This window comes from Coloeus monedula (assembly GCF_965178545.1).
Source record: "Coloeus monedula genome assembly, chromosome: 6".
NCBI lineage: Eukaryota > Metazoa > Chordata > Aves > Passeriformes > Corvidae > Coloeus > Coloeus monedula.
Genome location: NC_138786.1, coordinates 10,391,476 through 10,416,381, shown reverse-complemented (window position 1 = coordinate 10,416,381; position 24,906 = coordinate 10,391,476). Strand labels below are relative to the sequence as shown.

General features: G+C 39.5%; 1 protein-coding gene across 1 annotated transcript in view; it reads right to left on the bottom strand.

Annotated features, from left to right (window-relative positions):
* Positions 1 to 4,189: 4,189 nt before the first annotated feature.
* GALNT18 (polypeptide N-acetylgalactosaminyltransferase 18) overlaps positions 4,190 to 24,906 on the bottom strand; it is a 206,235-nt gene continuing 185,518 nt past the window's right edge. The window contains exons 11-12 of the mRNA XM_082283335.1: positions 20,933 to 21,097; positions 4,190 to 4,598 (exon numbers count right to left, since the gene is read on the bottom strand). Of these exons, the coding sequence (XP_082139461.1) occupies positions 4,452 to 4,598; positions 20,933 to 21,097 (312 nt within the window). The 3' untranslated portion in view covers positions 4,190 to 4,451. The remainder of the gene's footprint in view (positions 4,599 to 20,932; positions 21,098 to 24,906) is intronic.

Below are 24,906 nucleotides of genomic sequence, written 5' to 3'. Positions count from 1 at the left end.
TTGTATTCTGGTTTTGAGAAGTTATTGTGGAAAAATTGTAACATTTACTTGAACAAATGTTGAAATAGGATGACGTTGTGTTCTGCTCTTTTTGTCAGCGTTAAAAACAGATGTAATGCTGAAGGTGTTCTGGGTAGCAGAGTGATACAATTGTGAACCAGACCTGACATTTTGGTGTCTTATCTGCATGTCTTTAAGACTGTAGTTGGATAAAGTGCACTTTAATGTGATTTTTCTTTTGTTGTTGTTATTACTGGCTCAAAAGCAGTTTGAGTGTGTACATGCATGCTTATATTTTATATATAAATTGATGTATGTTTGGTGGTGTGGAGATACACACACACACAAATATACATAATTTAGGTCTGTAAGCAAAATTGTGGTACCATCTATCTAAGTATGACCTTAAAATGTGTTTCCCTTTATATCTCCAGCTAAATAAGTATTCAGAGCTACTCAGTATAAAATAACACGACAGCTACTTGCTTAATTATCATTTTGCAACTACCTCTTGATTAACATACATAAAAAGGCTCAGTGATGGGTTTTGACTGATTAACTTCTTTTTGGAAAAAACACAAGAGGCATGATGTTGGAGGGTTAAATTTTGGTCTTTCAGAAAGATGAAACCAATAAAACCTGCCTTTTCCATAGCAGAAGAGGACAATCCTAAACCCTGCTCTGCACAGTGACTTTGAACAGGTGTTGGCAAGCCTGGAAAGATCAGGCAGGCAAGGATAATCTTGAATTCTCCTGTCAGAGTTCCAGTTGGGAATGAGCAAGCACGGTGTTGGTAATCCATGCTCCTGAATACCTGTAGCTTTGTAAAAATAAACATATAAACAAATAAAAGAATAAATTCCTAGAACCTGGATCTCTTCTGAAGACTGTAGAGCCCATCTCCAGAAGTATTACCTAGGGATCTCTGATACAAGCCAAACCCTAACACCTTCTCCCTAAGCATGTGGAATTAATCTTTTCTGCACGTTGTCCTCACGTCACCAGCACAGCTTCTTTTCTCTTTGGTGCTGGTGCCTTGCCCCACGTGCTGATGTGATGAAAGAACACACAATGGGAAACCTTACAGCTTTGGGAAGCCACTGTATGTGATATCCTGGTATGAGTGATCATACCTGAGAAGATATATGTTGTCCGTAAGTATTTAAGCAAGTACTGTAGGAAGAAGGCCTAGGGTTTCTTGAAATGTTATGTTTCCTTTAATTGTCAGTATGTCCTTATCAGCTGGTAGATGTGGTAGATATACTGCTGTAATTTGTCAAGAAACACTGATCAAAATATATGGGAATAGCTGTCAAGCAGCAGGAGGAAGAGGGAGCTGACTGGATATTTCTGGTCATCTTCATCTCTGACCATACTCAGTTGATGACTTCTGGAATGGTATTCCTTTTTCCCCTTAAGTGCTAACATTTCCTCTTTAAAAAACAATTAACACACCTCTTCCTCGCCCCCCCCAAATGCAAACAATTATTGTTAGGGAATTTTTTTTTTTTACCTTTTGAGGCACCTGATGCTTGAATAAGGTTCTATAGTTTTCCAGAAAGTGAAGATGAGATTTGTTTTCCAGAAAGTGAAAATGAGTTTCATTTTCCACTTGGTACTTTTGATTATCTGTCTTTTACAGTGTGAGGCAGTACTCCTATATCTATGTAATTGCTGTGCAGCTGAAAAAGAAAGTGGTGAGGAAGCAGTTCATGACTAAGAGTGTCCAGTGAAATGTGGCCACATCCTTCAGTTCTGCTTGTGCTGTTCTGTTTTTCTGAGAGGTTTGTCAAGGAAAGTCTGTTCAGAGAACTGAGATCTCAGAAGGTGCACAATAATGGTGATGCTTATGTACACTCATAATTTTTACTGTACCCCTTTAGTAAGCTTACCCACAGATTTAAACCCCTTTCCCTTTTACTGTAAGCTATCACATAAAAATGTTTGCTCTATGATACAAAACAAAGGGAAAAATATATTATAAAACATGCATTTTACCTATAGCCAGTAGAAAGTAATGTTTCAAGTCCAGATTTATGGGATTTCCCACTCCAAATGTTTATTTTGGTAATTCTGCTGTAGTTACTAGGATGGTTAGGTGATCGAATTTAAACCCACAGCCACCACTGAGGGATTCTCTGTAAGGTTGTTCAAGCAAAGTGTTCCTGAGTGAAGGCCCCATGGGAATCAAGGGAAGCAGCAGCCTTGGAGCTGCTGTGTAGCAGGGAGGTACAGCTGGACAGCACAGGACACAGGTGCTAGGACAAGGAGCAATGGCTTCAGACTGAAAGAGGGGGAATTTAGGTTAGAGATATGGAAGAATTTTCTCACTGTGGGGGTGGTGAGACACAGGCTCTCATCCAGAGATGCTGTGGATGCTCCATCCCTGGCAGTGTTCAAGGCCAGGCTGGATGGGCTTGGAGCAACCTGGGATAGTGGAAGGTGTCCCTGCCCATGGCAGGGGGGATGGATCTAGAGATCTTTAAGATCCCTTCCAACCCAACCCATTCTATGGTTTGGCACCGTGATGAGGTTCACTTAAGTGTGGTGTGTCTTGGTTTGGTTTTTTTTTCACTTGGTAGTGACCATCAGCACACTGCTGCAATGTGATCAGGAGTAATTTCTATCTTCTCTGGGCAGATTCTAGACACAGGATATTCATTTGGGCATGAAATAAAACTCTTCAGAGCTCAGCACCTTCCTTTCACTTTTGTCAAGTCTTTGGCAGGTATCTCCCTCTAGTGCTCATAAATAAAAACATGCCCAGACCAAAAAGTGAAGGCCCACAGCAGCAAGCCTGGGGAAATCAAGAGGAGACTGGTTTGATCCATAGCATTTGTTTTTTCCTTATGGCTGCATCTCCGTGCACTGAAGTCTTGGTTATCTCTGCTGGAAGGAAGCTCAGTTTGTCTCCTGCCACTCTGCATGTGTTCTGTGCTTTTCCTCTGTCTGAACATGCAGTTTCTTCCTCATTTATCTGGAATGGCTGAATTCAGTTCTGCTCAAAATGGCTCTGCATTCTAATTCCAATTTTAATGTGATTTGTTTTTACTCAAACAGGGCTGAGGGGCCTCCAAGGTCGGTCAAAGGACAGGTGTTCAGCCCATCTCCATCTCTGTGACTTTTCTCCTGTTGTTGGCTCAGGGTTTTTCTCTTTGAGAAGCAGATGTATGATAATTATGCATCTGTCTATATGGTAAATATATATAGCAGAATACCTAAAATTAATGTACCACAAGACTTATTGAAGAGCCCCAGGAGACAACGCTGTGAGCTGATCCTGTATGTGAAGCCAGCCTGTAAAAGACAGTCTGGCACATAACCAGCTCCAAAACAGGTTAGGACTGTTGCTTAAGGTAGCGAACAGAATCAAAAGAACAAATAGAGTAATAAAAGAGAAGGAATTTACATACAAATAAAAGCAGCTGGAAACAGACTCCAGTAATCCCAGTGTTCTGGTTTACCTCATCAACTTTTCTCTCCTCACCAGTCTTAGCTGAGATGAAGTGATATGGAATTGCATTCACACTTCTTTCAAGGCAGGGAGAAAGGCAGAGTGAATTCATACCTTTTTCTCTTCGATGGAGCCAAGTCTGTGGTAGCCAGGGAAGAAGTGCATTTAAAAAAAGTAGTTGTAAGAACAATGAAGAATTGGAAGGAAATGAAATGGAGGCCAACCCACTGAGTAATGTCAGGGTTTATATTTTATTTTTCTTCCAGTAGCTGCTGCTTTTCTCTTGTAGCTTTTTTCCTCTTCTTTTTAACAAATTCTCTTCCCCATCTCACTTGAGCCTCTGGGGTTCTCTCTGGGGTTTTACTTAGTGGTACTGGAGAGGAAAAATACCTGGGGGCGTATTATATACCTCCACACACCATCCCTTCCCCCCATATTTGTGCACTAGTAGCTACAGTGGCCTAGACAGATCTCTGGAGAGGGAGAATGGAGAAAATCCTGCCTCACTGTAACTACTACCTGCTGTGCAGGTAGAACTTTCTATCACAGGTCTGGAGAATTCTGATGCTCTGCAAAAACATGCCGAGGTCAGCCTTGGGTTAATGAAAGCAATGAAACCAGCACTTAACCTCCAAATGGATTTCCATGGAGACAGCTAGACAGTAATAGTGTTTGGACTTTTTTATTCAATAAAAGTTTGAGTTATAAATATTCTCCATTTGCTTCCTATTTACAGTTGTAAAATATTTTAGGATAGCCTACCCGTCACCTGTCATTCAGCGTCTCTATAAATGTCATGAAAACATCATTGTGAAATAAAAACATCTTATTTCCAGCCCACAAACCCTATTTCCACGCACTCACAAAATAAAATCAGAGACAAAAAAGAGGAGAGAAGGAACTGGGGGGATGGGGAGAGAGAGGAATACAGTACAGCAGTCGACAATGCAGTACTTGCTACACAGTAGCAAAAGAAATGGGTACAAAATTTAGTCTGCTATGATGACAAGCTTCTCAGGACATTTGTGATGGACCAGCGCTGTCCAGTGCACTTCTGAAGGACCAGTTGAAATCCAAACTCATTTTCATTGTTTTCCTGCAATTCCAGGCAGCGCTTGGATTTTCGGTTCTGGATAGGACCTCCCTTTAAAGATGGGGGAAAAAAAAGAAAAAGAAGTGTTAGGGTTAAACATTGTGAACTTGTTACATTGCTACTGTGGGGTAATATAAATGATAGAACACTCCAGTGTCTGTCTACTGTGAAAAACGTTCCAGTTAGAGACAAGATAAGCGCTGGATTTGGAATGAAGGTTCCTTTGTCACAGGCTGGTTTAATCTCTGAAGCAGTTTGCAATAGTCTCAATTGCCTGGTTTCCATTTCAGCAAATGGGATTCCTGGAATTGAGCTGTGTTTCGAGCAATGCATCTTAACCATGAGCCAAAGCTTTCCTGTTTGCTTCAGTTCCCTAATTTTGTGGCTTTGTTGCCCTTCTGAACACTAAAGTCAAAAGAGAACTAGGATTTTGGCCAGGGGTGTGCCGTATAAAGGAAAAAATGCAAAAAATTCTCTATTCCTTCAATACTAAATGTCTTTTATAATTGTTGTTGCTAATCCTCAGTATTGATTCTGTTCAATTCCCAGCTTAATGCTGCCTTATTAAAGCCCTGCCTTCACTTTTGAGTTGCATCAAGCTTTAAATCACTGCTACCACACAGTTAACTACAGCCCTCAATTACAATTAAATTGTCATGCATAAATCACATTTTTTTCCCCCTTTAAATCTGTTTTCAGTTGGTTCTTTCCTCCTCTCTCCTGTCTAAAGAAAGCAATAAATAACTTGTACACATTAGTGTCTGGGAGGTTTCTTCCAAGATACATAGAGTAGAGGAATTGCACAGAAGTCTGAAAGTGGCTTTCTCTAAAGTATCTTGGACTTGTGTAGAGAATTACTGGCTAAATCTGCAAATCAAAGAATGTAGTCAGTAGAGATTAGTACACCTGAAGTATGGAAAGAGCAGAAGCATTTAAATTGCTTATTTGTACCATGGGAAAAAAAAATAGTTGCTGTAAAAAACCCAAACCAAACGCCCAACCCCATACAAAAACCCACCACCTCATAGTATTTTTTTTAAAGTCTGTGTTATACCTTGCATTATAAAGTCATAACTGGGAAAGACTTCTATTCACAAGGATACTGGTATAAAGCTCCTAGAAGGGCTGTGTGCTGTCTCAGAGCAGGCTCTTCCCCAGACAAGGGCAGCTTGTGCCATTCAGTACAGGTTCTGCTTCATTCAGACAGGTGGCTGGGGGTGTCCTCCCATCCCACCAGTAATGCTTAGCAAGTACTTTCTCTAAGAAGTGACTTCTAAAAGAATTTTTTGGGCCTGGCTAATGAAATGAAGAATAAGGTTTGAAAGTTCCACATTTTAAATAGTTTTGGGTAAGAGGGACCATTTCTAGAATAATCCACAAAAATTCAAAACATGAGGCTCCCTTAAAGCCTCCTGGTAGGTCTGTGTGAAGCCTTGATAGAATTTCCACTGATTACTTCAGTAGACAGACAGGCTTGCAGAGGCATTTTAATACACCTCCATGATGAAATGCTGACTGAACTGTATTTTCCCACAGCTGTGTAATGGTTATTGGCATTTGTATTAATAACAGCAGTTAAATTTGGGTGTCTGGTGGGAGCCTAAACTCCAAACTACCCAAAAGCAATAAAACTGCATGACATACAAGAAACTTGAAGAAACTAGGTTGAAAAATTTATCAAAGCTTTATTATATGCTATTTGTTCTCTTATCCCAGATACTCACCTACATCCACCCCCTCCATTCTCATCCCCTCACTCCCCTGGTTACTTTGGCCTTCTAGAGATCATTGTAGTGAGGTTGATTTTTTTTTTTTTTCGTCTCCAAGTTAATTTAATGAGCTCTGAACTAGGTTATTCACATGTAAGAGTCAGAGGAAATGGATATTTTCTCATTGTGAAAGGAACAGTTATCTTGTTTTCTTCTAGAATAACATACCCTTTCTATTCTTGATGAAAGCTGTGGAGTGTGGTTTTCCACTGCATGGACTCAGTGTTCCATGGCACCCAGTCAGCTCCCTGGGAATTGGGAATTACAGTTCATAGGTGTTTCTGCCTAAACCCAAAATCGAGATTAACTTCCTTGTGTTTCCAACTGATGCTGGAGGAGCTTGTGTTGCTGTTAGCTATGTAAATTAGCTCTGTATCTTTCATTTATTGGTTGCCCCTCATCCCAGTTTCAGTGTCTGAGACATCCTCAGCTCAGATCCTGCACTGGAGCTGAGGAAGGCTGTCCCACCTTGTCTTGTTAGAAAACTAACTTGTTCAGGTCCATTGCTTCCCTGATTTCTGGGAATCAGGGGAATGACTCTCTGCATGGCACCTTTAGGCTTCTCCTGTCATTTCTAACTTACTGGCATAAGGGGAGGCACAGCACTAAGATTTAAAGACTACCATGCAGAATTGGAATTTTTCTGCCTAATTCCCATTTGTTTCAGTGGTCAAGGGTTTCCTTCATTTGAATGGGCCCAAATGCCTTGTGGATTTGGGGGTAGAGGAAGGAGGATTTTCACAGTGGAGATGATGTTTTTTCCTTTATTCTATATCTTGTAGAGCAGACCTAGGTGTTACAGTAAATGTATTCATGAGAAACACTTTAATACAGGCAGCTACACAAACAAAGTGTAAGCCACTCCTAAGGAGAAACAAAACAAGCAAGAAACAAAAAAAGCATATAAAAAAGCCCCCTTACACTCCTTCACTCTTTCTGATGTGCCCTGGTGTGAAATCTGGCTTCTGTTTAACAGAAACAAGTGAATTGGGAGATAAAAAGCCAAGGAAGCTCTTTTTGATGTGTGGAAAGTGCTCTGCATTGGCTACTGAAAACCACCCTGCTTGAGTACATTGGAGCTGCTGTATGGAATATAAAAGAGACACCCAAGTTAAGTAGTGGCTAATATGTGTGAACTGAGTGTTGTAGGGAGCCCAGATGCTTTTGGCAAAATGTGCTTTTTTTAACCACAAAAGAGAAACATGAAGGCTCAAGCCCTTTTAGGAGCTAAGTTGTTCTGTTTCTAAGAGATGTGAAGCCTGTGCAGAGCCACTGCCTCAGCCCTCACAGAGGATGCAGTGTACACAGCTTTAGTTCCTTTCAGCAAGCATGTAAGTGAAAGAATTGCTCTGAAGTACAGGGAGGAAAGTTTGTATGCTACTTACTTAAAATTTCCTGTTATTCTTCTATTTAACTGCATTTTTTTTCACCCCTTCATATGCCCAATACAAGCCTGGGACAGTGGTATTGTCCTGTCAGCCCTGGGTCGCTGACAGTGCCCCTAATACAGGTTGCAAGGCTGAACCAGTGAGCTGTGGAAGGATTAAAGCATGTGAACTGACTCCAGTGAAGTGAGCAGGCAGGACTGAGGCAGCAAAAGCTAACACTGTATTTTGCTCTTCTAGCTGGCTTGGCCTCCAAATTACAGCATTCCTGAATGGTTTCTTCAGTCTGTTGTCATCATTAGCATTTGGAACCCTAAAGACAAATGCAGGCAAAGGTGTCCTTTAAGTTAATTATTTTTTGCCTTTTTTTTTTGGTAAGCATTTAGCCAAACTTGTATAAAGCTGTCATAATTGGGTTTTACTGTGTGCTTGGCAAAATGGTTTATTGTGTTCCTACACTTCAGGCTCAGTGAAAGGCGAGTTGCCCATCTGGGTTCCTTTCCCCATTCTAGGCAAGACCTCTATTTTCCAATTTAAAGGCAAAAAATTGCTAGCCTAGGGTAATGTCTTTAATCATGAGACATTAAACATAATTCTGTAGGCTGAAACAAGTTTCAAGAGGAATTCTGTGCAATTGAACAGAATTAGGATTAAGATCACTGGTGATGAGAGGCAGCTCAATGGCAGTAGGAGTCTCAAGAGGATAAATAAGCATCCAGGTGAACTATTCTGTGAAAAATAGACAGAACATATCAGCACTAACAAGTCTGACTGAAAACTGTGTGGTTTTTGCAAAGCAAATGGAAGGCATTCCTGTGAGAAGCACAAGTGTTCTCAGCTCCTGCTGGTACTCAGACACACAGAAAACTGATGGAGTGCTTCCTAAGTGTACTTTTAATGTTAACACTATCTCAAGTCAACATCCTGCTACACAGAGTGGAAAGCAGTGCTTTTGGCTTCCTTTAGAGTTATTGTACTTGCTGCATTTCTACTGTGTGTAAGGGGTTTCCTTCCCAGTCTTCCCCTAAAGCAGAATTTATCCAATAATATGGCACTTAAGAACACTGTCTGATGTGCCTGCAAACCCTTGCAGTACCAAGCTGTGCAAAGTAATTAGACAGTTTTTGCTGAACTGTTCTATGGGTTTTCTTTTGGTTTATTAGGGGTGCTGGATGCACAGTTACCAAACCTGATCACTTTAAAAGACCTGATCACTTGTAGAAATGAGGGATGTAAAATGAGCACCGGAGGTTGGCAGCATTACTGAAAATCAGTCTGGCAGCTATTTTTAAGGAGTTACTCTAAAGTGAACACTTTTCCTTACAGAGTTTAAACCTGCTTTTTGCTCATCACATTAAAACTCATATTATTCTACCTAAAAGAAAAAACCATGCTCTTACCTGCTTGCCTAAACATGGATATTTCAGAGAAAGGTCTTAAAAGGTTAATAAGTATATCCAGCCTCATATCACATATACTTTATAGATCGTTGCATTCTCTAGTCTATTAATTTTCTATTTGGACCTCAATCAGTGACCTCAAATATTTACATGTTCACTCTGCCTTTGAGGCAGAAACTCTCATCTTCACTGTTGCTTTGATACATTTGAATCAAAGAATTATGGTGAGATGTATGAGACAGAGATAATCTCCACTCCAAACAGAACACTTGATATCCTCCTGCATTTCCCCAGAATACTGGGGTAAATTTTCAGTGACTGTTAGTACACCAAATTTAATCCTAAAGAAAATGACTCAAATTTTACAGGGTGTTTTTTCCTCTGTGTGATTCACTTCTGTATGGATGTTGAAGCAATAAGAAAGTGTTCACAGGAAGAAGGGAATAATTTTTCCCATCCAGTAATTAATGTATTTTCAGTATTGCCCATTGCTTGGAATAAAGGGTATAGATATAGATAATACAGAGGTAACTGATTAACTCCTTGAATCCAAACCAGTGTGACAAATTTTCCAACTCTGTGTCTAACAGGTATCCTGTAAATAAAGCAGGCTCCATAACATATCTTTTGTTGTTCAAATATTTCATCAATTAATTTGAACTATTTCAATTGAAGTATTTCTCATTGAAGTATATTGTTAGTTGCTCTTACTCAAAGATGTGCTTCCTAATATATTTTATATGACTACTGTGAAAATGAGGTGCATTTAACTGCTTTTGTGTATATGAAGTATCACATACAGCAGCGTTATATATTAAAAGTGTATTGTTGTCTGTTCAGCTATTTAGATATTTATTTACAGGGTAGATAAGCAAATGAGAATTTTTACAAGATACACTTAAAATGTGAATTTATGTTTCCAATACTAAACAAAACTAATTACTATATACAACGTAAACTTAAATGGTGTTATAATAGGGATCAGCCAAACCATTTCTTAAGGAAAACGCAATTATTTTTCCTCCTCCTGCACTCAGGTTCTGTTGTCAGGTAGCCACCCAAGCACTTAGATCCACTTGCTGGTACTCAGTGTGTAAATACTGTGAGGCATCCTCTGGCAGTGGGATTAGACACATCATTCAACAGTTGCACCACTTTAATGTCTACATCATGATTTTGCCTCATTCCTCTCCCAAGACATCTGAGTGAGTGCTCAGGTTTTACATGATCATAAATGCTACATTTTCATAATGTTGCAACGAATTTTTAATACTGCAGCTGTGACAAATCGAATGATGCAGCCTCATCTGTGTGTCCAGACCAGGTTTTAGTAACTAGTGGTCTGTGCAATCATTTTGTTTTGTTTACTCTAGATTGAATGGTCTGATTTGCTTACTCTCTCCAGGATGTAGAAATACACAATACCATTAATTAAGGTATTAAAACAAAAGCAATTAAACCTGGCACAAGGAAATGCAGCTTCACACAGAGAATGTAACTGGAATAGAAAACGAATTACAGAGATACAGCATAAAAATCAGAAATGGAGTGTGGGAATTTATACCTATCACTAACATTTCTCCACATATATATGAAGTTTCATCACAGATTAATAACAGATTGCAGTCCTGTGAATAGCAAGATTAAGAAAATAATACTTTAAAAATAATTTAAGTCTTCACTAAAATAGCAAGAAGCTCTTCAGGATATGATAGCTGGAAATGTGTTTTACTACAGAAAATTGGGATAAGACTAAGAAAATGGAAGTTTTGGAGTAGAATTCATTAGCCAGACTAGAAGTATTTTTCAGAAACTAAACGTGAATTATTATTATATCAGCACTGGCCAGGGAATCTTCCTGACATGCTAGAAAAACATCTGCAGAAACAAGTATTGTAGGTATATGATGTGATTTTTGGAATTAATTATTGAACTCTGTTTCCAGGGAGGGGGGGGTGTAGGTGTGGTAGAATGGAAAGCAGATTAAAAAGGGAATCCTTTATCCATACGTAGTCCTGATAATTACAGCTAAATGCAGAATTCACAGCTGAACACATTGTTTGGTTTTTATTTGGCAGCAAATCCAGATGATGATGTGTTACATTGTTCTTCTGAGAGCCAGGGCTAGCCAGCAAGTCCTTTGTGGAAAAGGAAAAACTGGGTTCATGAGGAGGATGGATGCATGGCTTTTCTGACCACAGCTGTCCTGAGTAACCAGTAACAGGATGGGTCACTTAGAAATAAATTGCCTTTTTGAGAACTTAATGGAGTAAGCTGCAGAGATGCATGCTGGTGAGGGATGATGTTTGTATTTGTCTCCCATTTGTCTTTCTTTGCCCTAAACTGCCTGCTGTGCTGCTTGGTAGCATTCAGAAAACTGCATATGCAGAACCCACCAAATTCAGTGCTCACTGGCTACTTAGTGGTCCAAGTTTAAATTAGAACTTAAGATGCATTTCTAAACTCTGTAAGTTCACAACAACAACAACAACTGCTACATTTTATGCTCCCTCTACTAGGAGAAGAGTTGGATGTAAGTAAATCCTGTGTAAACACCTCTGGAGTGAGACTTGACCTATAGAAAATATACAAATTAATGCTTTGTCTAATATTTTCTGCAGGGGAATTTTTCTCTAACCAAAAACCAGATTTTTAAACAATCTTTCTTATCATTGATTGTGCCAGGCAGTAGCTGCCTGTGTAGTGAAACAGTATTTTGATACAATCAGGAAAAAGACAGGAGTGCTGGAGACATTTGCTTTATTTGCATGTTTTACTAATGCATTTTGTGAAAAGCTCAGAAAAGTTACCTTTTTCTCTTTCATTCTGAGATTACATATAAATGATTTCTGCAAACAACTCAGGCTTGAGTTATCTGCCTTGATCTAGGCTTGCTTTGAGATGTTTAAAGTGTAAGACAGAGAAAGGCAACAAAGATGTTTTGAAGTGTGATGGAATATTCAGATGGTGTGGAATTACAAAATACAGTAACAAAACCCAGGACTTGGCTTAGGAGGGGAGTGAAAATTAGTGGGACCTGCCTTTAGTGTTCAAAAGTACAAATACCTGTGAAAAGCAGTGAGGAACTGGTAAACAAAACTTCTAAGGAAAAAAGTGTTAGATTTAAAATTTCCAACAACTATTGTGATTTATGAGAGTATAGGAAAACTGTTGACTTCATTGTCTCAGACATCAATGTTCAGTGACTGACTGGATGTTTCTGATGGGCTGAATTAATTTTAAGAGTGCTGATAACTCTTTTTAGGCATGCTGAGATGATCATTCGGACAAATCAAGCCTCAATCTTCTTGAAGAGAGCACATCAGGGGTCAAGAAGGGAATCTTCCTCCTGCTCTTACAATGAACTGCTGGCTCAGAACAGAGCTAATTCCTGCAAAACAGCAAGTACTGCCCATTGCCTGGGGCAGTCTTCAAGATGAGGTAATTAATCTAGTTAATTAATTTTGTGATCTGTCATGCAGCAAATTGTGTATCCCTTGGTTTTGCCTTTGTTATCAATTACAGAAGTGTTTAGGTGGCAAAAGACCTTTTAGATCATTGAGTTTAACCATTCAACCATTATTTCCACACTGTCATGTCCATAACCAAACCAAACCATGTCCCTAAGTGCCACTTCCACGTGTCTTTTAAATACCTCCAGGAATGGTGACTCCACCACTTCCCTGGGCAGCCTATTCCTAGGCTTGACAACCCTCCAGTGAAGAAATTTTTCCTGATATCCAGTCTAAACCTGCCCTGGCACAACTTGAGGCCATTTCCTCTCATCCTATCACTGGTAAAAGAGACCAACACCAATCTGGCTACAGGCTCCTTTCACACAGAGCAATAAGGCCCCCCCGAGCCTCCTTTTTTCCAGGCTAAACACCCCCATCTCCCTCAGCCTTGTGCTCCAGACTCTTCACCAGCTCTGTTGCCCTTCTCTGGACACATTCCAGCATCTCAGTGTCTTGCTGGTAGTGTGGGGTCCAAACCTATAGACAACCACATCTTGCAGCTGTAGTTCATGCCTAGGAGCACCTCACTGCCTTATTCTTTCTCTTTTTCTCCCTATGGATGAAAATATTGTTCTAACGTAGCACAGATGGAAAACTGATGTGAAGAATGCAACTTCACATTGTTATTTACCAGTCTTAGCATAGGTTATACCTAGCTATTCATCTTCAGCCAGATAAACAAGAAACTCCTCTCAGCACAATTAGGAAACCTGAGATTTTTATATTTTCCCCAAGACATGTTAACAGATTTCCAAAGATTTATGGGGTTTAGATGAGATTGTTTGTGAGAAATAACTCCCTTGCAAAACAAAAATACTGAATGACAATTTTATTTCTTTTGTATGTGTGTTGTATTTAATTAATCTAAGTTTTCTAATCTGAATGCTCCATATGAAGGAGGCTTAATGCATTTTAACCCAGAAACAGAACTACTTGAATTATCATTATATGCTTATGATTAAACTAGTCTCTAGAGACTAAGAAATAAATTGAGTGCCAAGTGAAGAAAATTAGGAAATGAATTTGTACCAGTATTACAACTGATCTGCATATTCCAACATGGGAATTTAGGCTGGGCTCTTTGGGACTTGGATCAAAAATGGCTTTTTCCCTACTAACCACACAAATCTGGTTATAACTGATATTGGGAAAGGAATGTCCTTACTGCTGCAGTACAGACATTGTGCAGTTTACTCAGACAGTAATGAAAATAGATTATTTTTTTTGTCTGGTATACTGAGCATCATCACTTTTCAGTTCAGGACACCAGGCTTGACGTCCTGATGATTTCACTGAATAGCAAACCCTCTTTTCTTGTCAGTTTTTTTCATCCTGATTTATTTGACTTCCAAGGGAAGATTTTTCTCATCTTCTCACCTCAGACTGTAGACTGTTGTGTGGTGGCCAAATCTTGCTTATGTATATACTGCTTTTGTCTCCATTGGGACTAAAGATGCAACTTTTACTGACTTGATTGGGACAGGGTTTTGTTTTCAGCTGCAAAGTTAGAAATAATAATGGCAAAACTCCTTCCATCTCTCCCACAGCTGAGGAATGCAGAACACAAGCAGCGATTGGTGCAGTAATGCAAAGGAGGAACCAAAAGCAGAGCTCAGATTTCCTGAAACTCACACATTTCATTTGGTGAGTGCTGGTTATCACTCCAGTTGTAGGAGACCTTCTGGATTTGGTCATTGTTTTGCATGCCTGACACAACAATGCCATGCAGTGCCTTGTCAGCAGCTGTCATCTGTGATTTTTGGATGCAGCCTATCCGGACGGCTGAAATTAGGAAGAGTCACGTGCAACTAGAACAAATAATATCTTTGTAAATAAATGTGGCATTTAAAATGAGATGCTAAAATATGCAAATAGGGTATCTGTTTTGAAGGAAAAACATGGGTATGTGTTAACTTTCTTCTAAATTAATTCAGCACAAGTGTCTTTGGAGCTTAAATGTAGTCCTCAGGAGAGTAAATACTGCATAATGTGATATGTTAGAAAAGATTTGAAATGCATCCACTAAAAGCTCATTCTACTGCTGTATTTCACACAAACTTTCTAGCTGGCAAGTTCTACACCCAATTTGCAAAGATTAAAACTTGCTACTAGAAAATTACTCCAAATAGAAGACTAGACTGAAACAATGAAATTTTGGTTACCACTAGCTATGGCAATAATTACCAAGTAAATTTAACATCAGTTAGCAATAACTGCCAAGCAAATCTAACACAAGTTGTTAAAACACGATACTGTGTAGTAATATTGGTATCTAATTTTTTTGTGCATGTTTTTTGCATATACATTTTCATATTTAAGTTGAAGTCAAGTATTCAAAATGGAGAAAGCCTGTATGCATTCAGATTTTTGTACTTGTCAATTCCATTCTGCATAAATGGTACTAAAATGTTTATAGGCTTATAGTAAGACATGGTGAATAAAAAAGAAATAAATTAATACACCTTTTTTGAAACTAATATTGTCATATTAAAATATGACAAGAATATTAAGTTACACATGACTTAGGGACAAATTTACTAGAGTAAATGAAAATTGAAATATTAACTACTGTTTTCTCATGTCTAAGCAGAACAATGGTTCAGCTTGCTTGTCCTCCAGCTATAACACCTAGTGCAGTTACCAAGTTAGTTCAAATATTAAGTCGAGGCAAGCTGGGGCAATATTGGATCATAAAATGGGCAAAGAATACCTAAACATAGAAATGCTGCTGATGTTCTGGACCCCTACACCAACACCAGACTGGGGCCCCTGGGGCTTGTGGAAGTGCTCTTTTGTGTCTGAGGTTCAAAGCTTCACACTTGGCAACACTGGTTACTTAAAAATCAAGACAGCCTCACTAAAAATACCGGGCTTAACCTAGTCTATTGGCTCATTTAATTGAGTAATTATGTTCTGTTTTTCTTTACATTTCTCCTGCAGGATCAAAGTCTCTATCTCTTTTAACAGGATCACCATTCCTTTCTGTTCTGAGCTGCCAGGCAAACAGCACTGCCTAATTACAAAGCTCTACAGCAGTACAGCGTGTCTTAAACTACAAAGACATATTGAGAGTATTTGCATCCTTTGTGGTTAGAAATACCACATAAATCCAAACTCTTGATAAATTAATGATGCTGTTTTTCCAGCCTGTGGCTCTCATAATGGAAGAATCTCATGAAGTTGATTGGGGGCCACTGTTCCCTTAGACACACACAGCTCTTCTGAGATGAATCCCTCCTGTATGCTGATGCCCTTGGCTAATGGATGGGATGAAAACAGGAGTGGACATTAGAATTAGGCTGCTGTTTAATGGTGTTGGGCTCTGCTTCTGCACTCTGTGTGCTCAGCAAGGGGGCATCTGAAATTGGTACAGAGATTCTCTGCTTGCTTCCCAGCCCACCAGTTTAATCCTGCCACGCAGCCTGCATTCCTGTACTTCTCTGGGATGTGGCAGGGGGTAATGTCGTACTGCACATCCTTTATTTTCATTACATGAAGGTGGGTAAAAGGAATTGAAAGGCCAAAGCCTGCAGGAGGAACAAGATGTAAATCCAGTAATTTTAAGGTCTAGTCTTTCTTTATACAGCTAAATGGAGTATTCTCCTTATCTATTACCTAATACCTATTTAAATAAGATCTAAATCATCATATTTATCTGTGGAATACTTGCAATAACTCAGTAGTTAATTTGCTTGTCTGCCTTCCCTTTTCCTTCCAAAGCAATTCCTACTAGATATTTAGGAAATACATATTGTAACTACAGCTGTCAGCAACAAATTTTATTTACAGCTTCTGGGGATGGCATAAACCACCCCCTCCAAACATTTATGAATGGGAAGACAACCTGTGGAAACCTTCAGCAGTGACTAGAATCACCATTCTCCACACCATGCACAAGCAATGTTATCAGAGGAACAGGACAGCGCTGAGAGCAGGCCCTGCCCATCCTCTCCCTCCCATGAAGGATGAGGTGAGTGTCCATCCCTAGAGATGCAGACTCTTCCTACCTTTCTATACCAATCACCCTGGAAAGTGAATTACTTAAGTTAACTAAGTATGGAACAGCTGTAAATGATTAATCTCAAGTTTTTAGCTCAGCCTTGTGTCTTTTCTTTTGCCTCTTTTTACACAGAGCTCTCCCCTGTTGCATTTCTCACAAAAGCAAAAAGTGAGAGTTAGGCTCATCTAGTTAATATGGCAAAGTCACATTCCTGTCCAGCTAAACAGAAACAGGAAGATAATTCAAGATAAAGAGTAATTACAGAACAACTTCCTCCTTTTGCCTCTGCTATGCCTCTGGAGGAGCCCAAACAGGTGGTAAGTGAACATTCTAATGATCTGCTGCAACTCAGGTGAGGTGTGTAGAGACAAATTTCACTTGCAGGGCAGGCAACTGACTCTCCATCAGCAATAAACATGAGAAATCAGACTGGAGACTGAGAGACTTCTTAAAATCACTAGAATTTGGGATTTGCCCTCCGAAAAACTTGATTGCAGCCCTGGGAATATACTGCTTCTGCAGACCATGAACAAACCTAACCTGGCTGGCCACAAGCAGATTCGACCAGAAGCTGTCCTGAGGCCTCACCTGTCCAGGTGCTCTGGCCTCCATCTCCCACAGCTCATGGCCCCTTCTCTGCCACCCACCAGACCATGTACCACCATCACTGCAGCAGCCCCAGCAGCTTCACTGAGCACAGGGACAGTGACAAGTGCTGCTGAGCTGGTGCTTTGTGCCAGCCCTTGGGTCCAGGGGAGCTGCTGCTGCTGCCAGCAGTGTTTGCACCTGCTCCTCGCCAAAACCAGCTCACAGCCTGAGCTTTTGCTTTCCTCACACTTCATGATGCCAAAACAGCTTCCTTGAGATCATGTTTCAAGTAATATTTCAGTAAAATTCATTTTACTACCATGTAATTCTTGCCTCTATCCTCTCTCCCTTGTCTAGCTTCTGATCACTTACCATTTTTTTGCTACAAGCTCTAATTTTGTTCTGATTAAATGAAAAATTGGTCAGACAGACTGAAGTAGGTGAGCTGTCAAACAACTAGAAGGCTTTCCAGCATAAAAGTATTTCCAAAACAAACATTTCCCTAAGAGAAGACTTGACAAACAGCCTGAACAATAATATTCTTCAACACTACCCAGTTGATGGAAGCCTTTCCTGGGCTAATTTACATAATTTGACATAATTACTGTTATAAACACTTGAAGAAGCTTTGGAAGCAAGAATGCCACCAAAGCCTACATTTTATTGGGTCTCATTGCATTTGGCAGCTGTACAAAACTGTGGAGCATGGAAATGTGCTCAGATAGATCCTGATGATACAAACACATACTACAAGCTTTGAATGCTCAATGCAAGTTTCTGTACAGGACAAAGATACCAGAGGTGGTGATTCTCTCCAAGAGCCTGCCCATGAAACCACAATTTTGTCCACAAAGTAGCAGTGGGCATCTGGCTGCCTGACTCCAGCTGTCTGCAACTGAAGAAAGCCAGGAAATTGAAAATTTTAAAACCACAGGAAAAGATAAATTAACAACAACAGCAAATCCCCAAACCAACCAAAAAGCCCCCCCAAAAAAGAAATCAAGTTTGATATATAGGCACAAGCATATATATATGTGTATACACACACTTCTGATCTAGAAGATGTGATTTAGTAATTAAATAAATAATTCTTTAATAGATCTACAAAAGCAAGGAGTCCTCTAACGGAGGATAACCCCATCTTCTACTCCTGTCATATGGAATTAGCTCATCATTACACAGTACAAAGGAGGAGGAGGAGGAAAATGTTACCTGAAGAACATTTTAAAACAGTTGTACAGTTTTCTATCAACCAGACTGCTGTCCATGTCCCACCACAGATTACTGTGGTGCCTCTCAGATTATAGTGTTTCCTCATTCAAACTGATTTAACATAAATGTCTGTAAAGCAGGGAATATAATGATTTTTGTCCTGGTCAAGGCAATCTAGTTCAATTGGTTTATCCTGGTTTGGGTGGTCAGTCTGTTTCCTGTTCCCTTTCTGAGTCAATTCTCCACTTGCACTGCTGTATTTTTACTTACCTATACCATCAGACATTCTCGTGGAATGGCTCAAGAATCCAGAGAAGTCAAAGCATACTTCCAGCTAAAGGAAAGTGCTACAAAAAAGCTACAACCAGCATCTACATTTTAATTATTATTTCACAAATTTCAAGACCATGTAAGCATCAATGCTTACAATCCTGATACTCACAGTAGTTCTGCTCTCTGCACAAGACGGAAAAAAAAACCTTTAAGAGCCTTAAAAAAGTAATAAAAAAAGGAATCTTTTCAGAGAGAGAGCTTCCAAGGTAGTCACACAAACACGTTTTCACCAGACTAAATCGGAGTATTTCCAATGGAGTTCATCAGTTGATGTTGGCAAGCCTTGATTACATTAATTAACTTTCCTCTACCTTACTGAGCATACCCAGGGCTGAGTACCAGGCAGTATGTTGAGCAATAATGACATTTTAATTGTATTGGGTATTAACAAAATCCTTTTTGAACAGAAAAAATTTAATTATTTCATTTGTCTCTTAATTTATCATAAAGAAACAACCAATTAGCTTTCCCTTCTCCTTGGGAGAAGTTCCTCTGTAGAAGGAAGAGAGAGTCCATATAGTCAACTTTACCAGTGCTGCACTTTCACTGAGAGACTGTCTCTGGAACATGAAATTGCAACAAACCTAATGCTGCTAAATCCCATTTTTAAAGCTTTTAATAGCTAAATTATCAAGGCCTTCTACTGCTGCCCCACAATGAGCTCTAACATAATCAGTGTTATCAAATAGCAGCTGTATCCTGGAGCAGAAACCATTAACTGTCATCAAAACTTTGGGGTATACAGAGCAATCACTGGATAGGTGGACCATGCTAAAATGTTACTAAAATACTCTTCAGTGTTAATTATACTTTTTAGAAATGGTACAAAAGATCAAGTGCAGAGATGGACACAGTGAGGCCCCCCTCATGAGAAGACTAGTGTTAAAATCTGTGAGAAGGCATAATCAAAACTTTGACCTTGAGGGGCCAATTTAGGGATTTAAGGTCTGCTGCTTGAGAGCTACCTCTCAAAGACCTGGATGTCTTTCAAGTATAAATACAAAATAAGCTAATATTGTGCTTTACTGATTAGTGTCCAGATGCTGTCTGCACCAAGATTGATGCTAAACTGTATTAACAAGGTCCTAAAGTATATTGATAATGACTTGACAGAAAATATATTTGCAAACCCACATGGATGTTACAGAAAAATTCAACGCAGGAAAAAATTTACCTTAATGGTGAGCCTCAGCCTGTGGGCTGGAGCACACAACTAGATTTGTTGACTCAAAACTGCAGAGGAGCAGCTGTGAGACCAGGCAAACTCACACTAGTTATGACATTTCCCCCAGAAGCTAAATCATGCACTTGTTTTAGAGAATAATGTAATTTCATTTCATTGATTCACCAGCGTGCCAGTACCTGACATGGCAAAGTTCCATTGTGTTAAACTCACCTTAGGAAAAACTTGTCCTTCTTTGAAAAACAGAATTTGACTGTCTTTAGCTTCCAACCATTGGAACCTGTTTTGTCTTCAGGATAACCTATATCCCTCTGTGGAAACACTGAGATGCCTTGAGTCACCTTGACACTTCCTCTTAGCTAAACCAGAGTGATCTCCAGAAGTGTTACGTGGTGGAGCATCTTTTCTAGCCCCAGAACTTCTGTGGCTTCTTTACAGTTCTCCCTTATGTTTCTAAATCAGTTACGAAAGGGGTCACCAGGCCTGACCTTAGTGTCCTGTCAGCATTTCTCATCACTGTGAAACCACCTCTCACAGCCTTTCCTTGAGCCTTTCTGCATCTCTCACACTCATGTATAAAAGCATTAGAATTTTGAAGAAAGAAACTGCAGAACTAGCTCATTATGAGGCTGTTATCACCAATGATCCACTCCCCCTTTTCTGAGTTGCTGCTTCTAAAAAATCAAAAAGATTTCTGTTCCTTGTTCCTAAATAGGTTACTTTGCATTTGACACCACTGAAATAACCTTTTTTTTTCCCCATAACAGTACTCTGCTTTAGAAAAAAGTTATTCATGGTGAACTCAGAAAATATAATACAAGTTTTGTACCCTACTGAGGTAGCTGACATTGGAATCAAATCTAAACACCAGTTTCCTGCCTCTGTGCAGAGAAAGCAAGGATAAATCTGGTCCTGTTCCATTAGTAAACAGATTACTCACACTTCAGACACAGAAACAGAGACTTAAAACTTTCTGAAATGTCTGCTGGGTAAGAATTACCTGAGTAAATTGCCAGTAAAGCTTCATTCTCTTGGCTTTGGCATAATTGCATTCAATGAGCCTGGGCCTGCTGTTCACATCCACCAGGCATCTGTTGTCATCATCGTCGATAGTGGGGCTCAGAACACCCACGTGGAGCTGCTGACTGCTTGTGTAATAAACATTCTGCAACAGGAAGCACAAAAAAGATTTGTGGCCTCTACACAGAAGCAGCACTTTTACCCAAAACTAAAGGCAAAGATAAATATGCTGAATAGCAGTAGGCTGACCCCATAGTGGCTTTTAAATTATTTCCTTTCATGCAGGAAGCAACACAACATTTTAAAAGTTGGTCTAAATAAACAATTAATTGCTCATTGTTATTAACAAGTAAATGCTGATTAAGTATTTAAGAGGAAATATGCAAATACAACTGATTATTGTCTCATCATGTGCCTTTTTACTTCTGTTTTCTGTGGCTATACTGAGGGTCTTCAAAGATCAAGATACACACCCTGGGATTGACTTGAATATGGCCACCAGCTCTGATTAGACTATTTCATCTGAGGATAACACCTCACTGGAGAGGTAAAAAAAGAGAAGAGCAGCACAGGAGTTCAGAGCATCTCCATCTTTTATAGGACAGATAGAGAAATGAAGGTTTTCTATAAACAAATGCTAAACCCCACACTAGAAGCAGCTACCACATACAATAAAAAGTTATTAGCAACTGGTGACAGAGAACAGAACGGCCACATTTTAGGGCATTTGTTCTCATTTTACTTTTTATGTGTCAATACACACAGACACAAGAGACTGGGAAAAGGGACAGACACTGGCTGCTCTGTATTTCTAGCAAAGGAGTGCTCTCAAAGGCCTCAGGGATTACACCTGGGACCAAAGACATGAGTTTATTATGTTATATGAATTCTTTCTACTCTGACTACAAAGACATGTGGGAGGTTTCTCTAGAAGAAAGAAAAAAAAAAGGGAAGGAAGGAAACTTGCCAGATGGAGGGGATATGTCCTCTTGAAGATGAACAGGTTACATATCAGCCCAGAAAGGTAACAGCCAGGATTGGCTGTTTTCTAACCACAAACAGAATTTATTTTGCTAAAATCAGACCTTTTTCTTGGAAGGACCACGAGAAACATGAAACGGAAACATCATTCTTTAGGTGTTAAGTCTTTGATAACTCAATGGTAGCAGAGTCACACCAGGTAAGAGCAGAGAGAAGCACCAAATGAATGCCCCAGTCATTCACTGTAGCTATTCTATTTGCCTGTAACAAAAGCGAAGCTGGGAATTATGCTATGTGTATTTGGGATTTTTTTCTGTGCACAGAATTTCCTGGTATTTGTTGTGAATTGTTTTATATGTGAGTGTTCTCATTTGTGAAAACTAAGCCACATCAGAGGAGAGATTTAGGAGCTTCATGTAATAAATAGATAAACAAATAAATAAATAAATAGAAAGAATGCTGAAAGCAGTCAATGCAGGGATTGAATGCAATCAAAACAAATGGTGGTGTTTTGGGCAAGACTGTGTCCCCTGTTTACCCTCCTGTAAAACTGCCAAGGCAGATGTAAACTCACAGAGCTCATAAAAGTTAATTAAGTTACCATTAATGGTTTAGAGTAATCCAAGGTTTTGTCCCCCGTAATGAAGTTTCATTGTTTTCACTCCACAGAAATGACAACAAGCCTGAGCTGGCTGAAGTGAGTGAAAGTTTTAAGAGATTGAACAGAGAAAAGTTGAATAGTTCACTCATGCCCTACAGGAAGAGAGCAGGGCAATAAAAGGACCTAGCAGAACACATTTCCAGAACGGATGGTTATGATGGATTGAAGTAAACTGTAAGAACCACGGGCACACCAACAAGATCACACTCCATCCACAACTCAGGTTATTAACATCTCTGCAAACAAAACTGATGCCTTAGAAAAGCAATAAACATTTAGAACGCACTTTCTAGACAGGCCAAGAGCAACTATTTTAGACATGTTTATGACCTGTTTTGATGGTTTTTTTTGGAGAGAGACTGAGGTAGTGATAGAGCAAGGCTGTAAGACCAAGATGATCTTTAAAGGGGCACTCTGCAGATGAAATTTTGTTGCAGCTCATTTACCTCTTACCTGAAATTACTACTAGAAAACAGAGAGGGAAATTTTTATTTTAATTTTTAGGAAGGGATGCTTCATTTCAGCATGTTGTCACCACAGGAAACATGATACAAGAAAACAAAGGGGGGGGAGGGGGTTGCATTTTTTTTCTTAATGATACATACCAGTCACTGGAAACAAAAGAGCAGGCTTGGCTGTAACTCTGAGAAGTGCACTCTATAGCTCAAGGTCTGCACAAAGGAAGCAGTGTGCCTGCAAACCCTCAGGGCTGAGCTGTTTTTATTAGCTCAGACACCTCAGCCTTTCTCAGCGTGGCCTGAAGGCTGCAGGTAATCAATCATTTCACCTTCCTGGATAGAGCAAACCCAGTTCCTACTACAGCTCCTCCAGCTTTTTCTGATGTCAAAGCAGCAATGGTTCAGTCTGAGCCTCTCTCTGGGCAGAAGCAGAATGATGGCTCTGGCTGGAGGAACTACTCAGTTCTGCTTGTTGGCAAAACTATACAGAAGTAGAACAATCAAATACAATTATGCTTAACACATTTAATTAGAGGCTGCTAATTAAGAGAGCCTACCTGCTAATATAACTTCATTTTTCATTGTGGGCCAGTTATAAAAAGAGGTGAGAACTCTTGAATTCTCACCTAGTGTTGGGAAAGGCACCTTTCAGCTCATTAAGTGGCATGTAAAAATAAGCTCAGACTAAACCAGAACATGGTAGGTTGGCAGTCTGTCCAGCAAGGCTCTTTCATGATGTCGCTTTGCTTGTCCAGTAATGTGGACAATTTTTAACTGTTCTATAGATCATTACAAACATTTCAGTCTCTTATACAATAAATCCATTTCTTATTTCACTTCAGAATTGAAAATGCACGACCTTGCAACTTGACTGCTATGTTTTTCTACCGAAGGAATCACATCAAAAGCACACAACCTCTAAAAATTCAATTTGAGCAGTGTGTTAGCCAACAGGGAGGTACTGGTTTGTGCTGCACTTGGCCAGAAAACTTTTCTTAAAACCTACAGACAGTGCCTGGCTCCTTTCCCCCCACCCTGAGAATGAAACAGCACCTGCACTGAGAGAACACAATAATAACTCTGTTGGATGAAGGAAGGAGATCCAGTTGGTAAAACAGAACTAATTACTGACACTACTGATTACTGTTCTAGTCTGAAACCTAAAGTCATGAAACCATGGTAAAGCCTTCCTTTAAACAATTTCATATATTGAAAATATTTTAATTGCTTTCATGCTACTTCTTCCTGTTTCTATTTCATTACTTATATTTTCCAAAATACTTTTTAAGTTTCTTTTTTTCATTTGGGGTTTCTTTTGTGGCTTAGGGTTTGGTTTTTCTGTTTGTTTGTTTAAGGATGGTGTACAAATTGGTTGTCTGGAGCAGGCTGCAGGAGATTACCTGAATTACATGAACTGAATTAAGTCACGGTATCCCGCAGTGGTAGGGAGGAGAAGAGAAATCCAGCAGGCAGGCATTGTGCAGCAAGACTCCTTTATTTAATTATTTTACAACTCCTTCATAGACTTTTTTCTTCATAATCTAATTGGACAAGGATCAGCCACCCCTTGGGCTGATTGCCTAAAATCCTAAAACATCCATTGTCAAAATATTTTCCTACTGTACCATAAACAAAGCTCTGTAAGGTTGCAGGTGTTCATGGCTTGTAGAACTCTGCTAATATCTTCCATGAGAGAGAAAAATATCTCACAGGGCTGGATAGAAGCAAGAGAAATTCTTGCTAGCTGCGTATTTGTATCCACAGAATTACCCTCTCATAATGTACATATTAGCTATGCACATCTATGGCTTCTTATTGAAGATATTTTAAATTGATCTTCAGGTAAAATACGGC